Source organism: Sycon ciliatum, chromosome 2, assembly GCF_964019385.1.
Source record: "Sycon ciliatum chromosome 2, ocSycCili1.1, whole genome shotgun sequence".
NCBI lineage: Eukaryota > Metazoa > Porifera > Calcarea > Leucosolenida > Sycettidae > Sycon > Sycon ciliatum.
The window spans coordinates 49,837,885-49,846,582 of NC_088644.1; the positions used below are offsets into that span (position 1 = coordinate 49,837,885).

Genomic DNA, 8,698 nt, shown 5'->3' on the forward strand with positions numbered 1-8,698 from the left:
AGCCAGTACCGGCTAAGCGTCGCTATGCATCACCTGCTCCTACCAAGCTCCACAAAGGGATTGTGGTGGATGGGTTTCAGGAGGACATGCAGCTGCCCTACAAGTTATCTGGTAAATCCTTCTACAAGCCTGGATATAAGATGTACTTCCCTTCGGGAGCTCTGCCAGCCTGTGGTAGTACGGCAACAGCTCGAAAAGATGCTCAAGGACAAGTTTACATCGAACTGAACGAGTCCACTGAGTTCATCATTACGAACTTGATCAAGACTTGTCCATCGCTCCGTGACACTCTCCGAAGTGGACGTGTGGAGAAGATCATAACCAACTTCTATACATCACGTTTGTCCGACGGTCAATGTCGGGTGTACATCAACGGTGAAAACAAGCTAGTCCCGACCAGCTCGTTTGAACTGGATGTGGAACAAGATGTATTCATCTACCCCGGGGCAGTCTCCCTAGACACTGACGAGCAAGTGATGAAGGTACGTCTTGCTGTTGCTCCAATCATCTGCATCAACGTGGAACCCAGATGTTTTCATCGTGCTCTGGACGCACACATGGCACTTTCTATCACGGAGCTGAAACAGCTGACTGAGAGCTTCACATCATTATGCAGTGTCGTCGTCCAACAAGACGATCAGCTGGTAGAGACCTTCCAATAAGTCTTTAATGAACTGCCTTCTTTATCACACAGCTGATCATTCATTCTTATTCTATCCTATACTATCCTATACTACTTTCTACGTCAATACCTCATGATACTCATTAAAAAAAAAAAACTTCTAAAGAACAAGTATGGGTGGTGTTGTGTCGAGTAGTACGTCCACGGAAGAGTGCTGCCTTGCCTCTTCGGACTCTAGTATCCCCACTGCTACTACTAGTGGAGAATGGGTTGCAGGATGTGAAAAGAATGGAATTGGGAAAGATGAGCCAGGGTGATCTCATGTGAACACCATCAATGAATGCGTCATTCATGACAAGATCAATCATGTCAAGGTTACATCATCTGTTTTTGGCGGGCTTGATGGTGATTGGTTGTCAACTTTGCATTTTCAACCCACCCCATTCTGACTTGTATAAATATGCATGCTTGACATGCAGTCGAGTCATTCCTTCACCCGATACAGTATTGATCAGTTGCCTCGTGTCTTCGCATTCTAGGAAATGAATTCCCTTTACGAGAGATGGTTTCACGTTGCAAAGAGTCTTAACGGATCGGCTGATCACAAGACTCACGAATGTCAGGTGTGTCATCTGCTAGTACGAGTTGCTGACCATGTTCTTGCAACATACGCAAAGGATGAAGGTGAATGCTCGGAGACTCGTCATGCCTTTGCCATTGACCATTTGTTCGTTCGTGATTCGACATTGTTTCACGTGTGGACATCTGCTAAACATGTCGCTATGAAGAGACTTGACATTCTCAGGTATGCTGCGAGCTTTACTGTTGGTGATGGTGATCGTGAACAAGCTGAACGACTTGAAAGTTGCATATGCGGCATCATGGAAGGTTTATGGAGTCATGCGTCAAACGACGTCATTGCCCTGGAGATGACCTTGGCATATTCAGTCACTCTGTTGGACATGCTGGCACGGAAAGGCGATCGTGCGAAGGTGTTGTTAGCACGAGATTTCCTCATGAAACACATTCATGAACAATCGAGGAGGAGGATGAACGGTCGACTCATCAACACGATGACTGTGGCTCTTGTTTGTTGTGCATTACCTGTTGTTTACCTGTTCTTATGAGCATCATAAAGATTTATTTGAGAAAGAAAATATTTCCTATCATAATTAGAACAGTGTGTGTGTGTGTGTGTGTGTGTGTGTGTGTGAAGATGGCGTACTGGGCTACGCATTTCCATAGGAGTGATGGGGAGGAGACTTCCCTCAAGCACATGCAAAGCATGCAGAATGATATTACCGAAATACAATCAGTTGTGGGGAACGATGACACCGAAAACACCTTGGTTTATGATGTTGAGAAACTGAAAGAGGTGAAAGCCGATGAGAGCAAAGTGGAAGATGTGGAAAACAGATCTACGCGCTACACAGATCAAGCCATAGCAGCTGATGAGCTGCACGTGAAAACAGATGGATCCGTGTCCATGGATGCTAACCTCGACATGAACGAGCATTCCATCTGTAATTTGGCGTACGATGATAGTTCTTTGACATGTGCTGTCCCTGCCGGTTGGGTCAAGAATGAAATCCAACAAGCATCATCGAGATTGCAAACTGGTATGGACACTGTGCGCAAGATGAAAGGACCTCGTGGTGATCGGGGATTGGGATGGCTTAGCGGAGGTGGCATGCCACTGAACTCTGTAGGGAGAAATGGTGACTTCTATCTCGATGCAACCACGCTCATCGTGTACAAGAAATTCAGCTCGAAATGGATGGCGTTTGGTCGGCTTCATGGATCAAGAGGTGAAGCTGGTCCACGTGGAGAACGTGGATTGATCGGTCCTGAAGGCGAGACTGGACCTAGAGGAGCTGATGGGCAAGGTGGTGAACGCGGTCAAAAAGGTGATCAAGGAATACCTGGTCCAGAAGGTCCCAGAGGTGAAGTTGGACCACGTGGAGAACGTGGATTGGTCGGGCCTGAAGGTGAGATTGGACCTAGAGGAGAAGATGGGCAAGACGGCCGACAAGGTGAACGTGGTGTGCAAGGTGATCAAGGAACCACAGGTCCCATGGGTCCCCAAGGAACCATCGGTCCAACCGGTCCTCCAGGAAACAGAGGTCCCGTGGGTCTCCAAGGAATCATCGGCCCCATAGGTCCTCCAGGAACCAGAGGCCCCATGGGTCCGCAATCAAATCAGAACCTATCCGATCCGTTTCATCTACTACCTCTCATTCGGAGAAACGCCTACCTCTACATATACTCTCATCCTAGCAGATTTGAATCCGTCAACAGGGTGAGCAGAAACAGATACAGAGGGGGAAATATCGTTGACATGAAGGACAAGAGAATCAACGTGAACAGCATCGACATGTTCCGAGACGATCACTTCTACCTCAACATTACACAACCCAGCCAAGTTTCCATTAGAGAACGATTCGTCAATCTGTTTCACGACAACATGTCTTTTGCAATGTTCCAAGTAATTCAAGTGGACGCACCTGACCCTAGAAACATGTCATTGAAGGCATTCGATATCGATACTGTCGGAAATTTCAGCTTGGATAGTTTGTACGTGTTGTTCACTGCCACCCACATAAGTGGCAACTACTTCACGCGTCCCGGCCATTCATCATTCAACATACCCGTTTCGTCTTTAGCGAACCAATTATCGGCGGCTTTGGATAAACCTGTGTCGAGCATGACGGATCTCTTGGGTACAAAGTGTGTCATAAGTTACGCTCGGAATTCAGAAGGCCTATTCACTCTATACGTAAACTCCATTTTGATACATTCCAACTTAGACACTGTCCCATTTTCCAGGACCAATGGAATCGAAGATTGCAATTATAGCATTGGTGGTACTCAATTCTTCAACGGCACTTCATCAAAGTTGTTCTGTCATTTGCACTTTGCAGAGAGTTTATCTTCTCATACAATCCAGCGCATCCACACAGAACTCATGGCACACTACGATATATGAAAGTGCTACTTTGATTGTACATAATATATAGCACACATGCTACACTACATTCTTGAGATGAAAATGAAAAATAAAACCTATCTATAGTGAGTGTCATCACAACACCAGAATGTCTGTGATATTGACAGTGGCGAACAACACGTCGGGCGTGAGCAGGGGATTGCACAAACCGAACTTTACTCTAAATGTGAAGGAGCTCGATACGCGTGATAAAGTCCTGCATGTTGAATCGGCTCAGTTTGAAGTACACTTTGAGAACATAGACGAGGCAACGAACAAACTCTATGTGGTACATGGTGTAGAAGAAGAAGAAGAAGAAGAGGATAGACTTTCCATCAAGACGGGAACATACAGCGATGTAGACGATTTGGTGTCTATTATCAATGCCACTCTGAAACGAGCAGGACACGGAGACATTGTGTTTTCCTACTCTCGTCACACCAGCCGCATAAGTGTCTCGGTACCCAGGAATAAACGGTGCTTGTTGAAGAAGGACTCACCCGCATTGGTGCTGGGTGTGGGCACTATTCTCAAGCCATACACGATCGAGGGATCTCACACGTTCCCGTTCGCTGTGGATCTGACGAAAGGTAGGAGACTTGTCCTGCTCTACACCGACCTCATTGGACCTGCTGTGGAGTACGAAGACAATACTGATTCGAGGGTGCTGAAGACTTTTCTTATTCAAACCCTCAACGGTTTGAATAACTACGTGTTCGGGAAAGAAGACAAACGACTGCTGCTTCCACACGAAAACGTGACTAGCATTTCGTTCTGGTTGAAATTCAACACCGGTGAACACATTACTTCCGGATATCCCGTCTACCTTGATCTTCGGATCACCAACACGACTTAGATGGATCTTCCAGATGTTCGTGTCCGTCACGTGCGTGACATGGTGGAGGATATAGCAAAACGAAAGAAATTGGAGAGCGAAAAGGTGCGTTGCCGGGAGAAGTACGTGATTTACAACACTGCAATCTTGTCCTTTCTCATACTCATTCAAACCATTCTCAATATCCTTCAAGGGAGTGGTGTTGTATCTGGAGAACATCGCATTCGAATCATCGCCATCAGTAGCACGATCATCGGTGTGATCATGGCATGCATTGGTAAACACGTTCTCGACACCAAACGTCAGCTTGTCAAGTGTATTGAACAACTGCAGCAGATGGAGAGAGCTGAAGACTCGTTCATGTTGGAATTGGGCATTACTCTTGAAGATGGGAAGCTCACTAACGAGGAGCATCAACGATTGATATCGATGATGAACGACTTTCGCAAGACACTGGATATTGGATCTTTGAAAAAAATTCACCCCTATTACAATGTGACTCGCAAGAATGGCACAGGAGATATACTCACCACAAGCTCCGGAGTCCTTCACGGGACTCCTGACCAACACGAAGATCGTTCAGAAGAACATCCTCGACAGGACGGAGAAGAAACTCTCGTTGCTTGAGGGTAGACGCGGAGTACGACTCTTTTCCACAGCAGATCGATCACCACCATCCCTGAACAATGAACTAGACATCTCGTCGCCGAATTTCATTGCTCTGGGGGAGAGCTATTTCATCGTGAAAATGCGCTATAGTGTCAAAAACAATCTCAATAACCAGCCTGGAGACTACACGCGATGGGTGTGCACCACGTCACCAGCCTTTTCGTGGTTCAAGAACATTCGAGTGGAGATCAACGGAACAGAGGTCACGCAATCGAGTAAAGTTGCCGACATGCAAATGGTTCAGCACATCCTCAGTCTAATGGAAAGCAGCAGCGAACGCCTTCAGTACGTGGACTCGGATCTCTACGGTCTACAGAAACTGGATCGGCAAAGAGCATTGAGAGGTGTGGATTTAACGCCCTATCAACTTGGTGTGAAGCGTAAGCATGGCTATGCCTTCGAAACAAACGCTGCAAACGCTAATGCAGCACAAGCACCGGATTTCGCCGCTAATTTCACACCCAAGCGTGCACCCACCGTCGAGCTTGTCACCAACGAAGGCTTCTCCAACACGGTTCAGGAAAATGCACTTCGTGCAGCTGTTGGACGGTTTCAGTACAAGCTGAGACCCTTCCTACCGTTTTTCAATCAGGACGATGCTTGGTTACCCCCGGGTACACAGGTGAAGCTTCGCTTTGATCTGCCACAATCCGAGCTTTCCAGATACATCATGCTTAGCGATCAAGGCGGTGGTGCCAACAGTGCTCTGAGCGTCGGTGATATTGAGATCGATCTACTCCAATTGGACTTTGTGTACACTACCTATCGCATGGAACCCAATCTCACCGATCGTGTACGCCTTCCCAAACAACTCTATTTCCACACGTGGTGCCCTCGTCTCATACAAAAGAGCATTTCAGATGATGCTGGTACACTGGAACTGCTTCACAATGCGGACATTCCACGCAGGATGATCCTGTTCTTCACAGATTTGACTCATGGTACACAGCCAGCATTGGCTGGAGGTCAAGCATCGCATTCTTCGAACAGACTGGCCATGATTCATGCAAATCTCAGTCAACTTCGTATCACTGTCAACGACCAGACGCTCTTTGACAACCCGCTCAAGTTCCAGTGGGATGTGAGTCGTAATACTGAAGGGCAATACTTCTACGATTACAACAAATCCTCCTACCTGCGTGGCTACAATCTGGTTCAAGACTTTTTCGGCAAGACGTATGGAACGCAAATCCCCATCACCGCTGCAGATTACTGCAATCACTACTTTATGGTGCCTATCAACTTGAATCTGGATCGGACCACAGACAATCCAAGATCGAGAGGAAATCTGTCCATCGACTATCAATTTAGCGACGTGACAAACGCCCCCGTGAGGAGACCTAGCGAAAATGGCGCCTCGATCAAAGTCAACCTTCTCTGCATGGACAAGTACTTGTACACCATGAGCAAAGATGAAGGTATCAAAGCCGAAGTTGTATGAATTAATTCCGACCTAGTAGTAAAAGGGCATCATGGAAGGTGGTGACCTGGAGACCAGACATCGTGTCTACGGTGGTGATTTGAAAACATCGAGTCGACAACACGGTGGATTCTTCTGGAAAAAGAGCTTCTGGAAAAACCTAATCGGTGCTGGACCGGATGAGATGGAAAAGCAGATGGCGGAACCCACGACAAAACAAGATGCAATGCAACGCGGTGGACTTGGACCCCTGGCTGCCATGGCAGGAATGACACTTCTTCCCATGCTTTTGGGGAGAGGAGAGTCCGGAGACATTGTGGAAGCGCAAATGAAAACAGCTTACAACCCTGCCATGCACCGAGGAGGTCTAGCCATTCCACCAGGATTAGCCGCCAAGGCCATACCACTCCTGACGAATCTGGCTGCTCCCTTGGCCATGGGTACCATGGCATCACTGGGTGACAACGTAATGGATAAAATATTCGGCAGAGGAGTAAGGAAGGGAAGCTCAGCAGGTGCCATGAAGCGCACTAAAAGTCGTCGTCGTCGGCATGCACCGAAGAAGATTCGTCAACGAGCATCTCGAAAAACCAAGAAGCCAGCTCGTCAAGTTCGCTCCAAAGGCCGCAGGGCACGAGGAATAAAGAAACAAGGAAGGGCCTTGTTCAAAAAACTAGGACATCGTGCCCTCGACGAAGCTTCATCGTTCCTGTCTGCACCTCGTAGATCCCTAACCCGTCCTGAAACTCCATTTGCTCAAAAAATTCGACAGAACATTAACAGTGCAGGACCGTCTTCTATGAGTTCCGCTCACATCGGTCCATCCTACAACATCTGATCATGGACTTTATCTCGCTCCTTGGACAGGAAATCGGGAGGAAGAAAAAGACTAGTCCCGTAAGGAACGACGATGTTCCGACCACGGCCACTGCTCGACACGGGCTGCACATTCCTGGTCTTCAGTTCGAGTCTAAGGATTGGTTCACGGAAATCATTCCTGCTCTGAAATCCTGGGGTCAAAACGTATTGTTTCTGGGACAGAGCAACATGGGTAAATCCTACTTTCTCATCAAGCTCCTGAAACGCGTGCAACCTGAGCGTATAGTTGTCATCTCCAACACGCCGGCCGATCAGTATCGTCTCCCAAGCCTCAAATCCTTCAAGCATTACAGCACCATGCCCGAGTGTATCGAAGACATGGATCTCCAGCCTAACACCTATGTGATCATTGATGACATCAGAGTGATGGGTTTGAAGCACGGCAGTCAAAGAGAGTGTCTCTACAAGTTCTTCACCATGTACAGTCATCATCATAAGTTGAACGTGTTCTTTCTCTCTCAGAGCTTTGATAACATTAAAGACATGAAGATCAATGCAAACTTTATGTATCTATTTCGCTTCACTGATAAAAGCAATATCAAGCGTTATCTCAATACTCTGTTTGGTGGTCTGTGCACGAAGTCATCCATTATCTTTAGATTGTATGAGAAGTTATTGGCGGTGTGTCGCAGACCTATCCTAACCATTGATTGCTCTTCTAATCAGTACTACACGTATTGCGAAGACACTGCATTAAAGGTGACTTTTGAATAAAAACCTCGTTGATGTGTGTGTGTGTGTGTGTACGATATTAGTCGAAGAGTTAACCGAAAAGTTAGCCGAAAAGTTAGCCGAAAAGTTAGCCGAAAAGTTAGCCGAAAAGTTAGCCGAAAAGTTAGCCGAAAAGTTAGCCGAAAAGTTAGCCGAAAAGTTAGCCGCAACATTGAAAAAAATTCCAATCATGAATAAGAATGGAGCATCTTACGGTGAAATTCTCAAATGGGCTACCGAGTAGTATACAAAGAGTGGGACTCAGAAAGGGATCCTTCTCGATACCCAAGCGTAAAAGGTTGCAAACCTTGCAGTTTATGACGAAACATCCTCAACACATCATTAAGAAGAGAGCAAATTCGTGGGAAGTTCTCGGTATACCACCACTCATGCGGCAAAAAGGAGGTAATAACTACAATGCATACTTGAAAAGCGTTAAGAAAGTTCTTTCCCAAGTACCAGATCACAGTTTGAGCACCTCCACCCTGTTGGAACTGCAAGCCGATCCGCGAGTAAAGCGTCTATATGACACCCACTTCAAAAACAATCCCGATCACATCAGTTACCCGTCTGTGA

At 46.8% G+C, this 8,698-nt stretch overlaps 1 protein-coding gene across 1 annotated transcript; it reads left to right on the top strand.

The window, feature by feature from the left end:
- The first annotated feature begins 1,907 nt into the window (after positions 1 to 1,907).
- LOC135810686 (uncharacterized) lies at positions 1,908 to 4,193 on the top strand. The gene has a single exon (XM_065324176.1). The coding sequence runs from the start codon at positions 1,908 to 1,910 to the stop codon at positions 3,606 to 3,608; it is 1,701 nt and encodes a 566-aa protein (XP_065180248.1). The 3' UTR covers positions 3,609 to 4,193.
- Positions 4,194 to 8,698: the final 4,505 nt, after the last annotated feature.

Coding starts and splice junctions, on each gene's coding strand:
- LOC135810686 (XM_065324176.1), top strand. CDS start 1,908: ATGCAGAATGATATTACCGAAATACAATCAGTTGTGGGGAACGATGAC.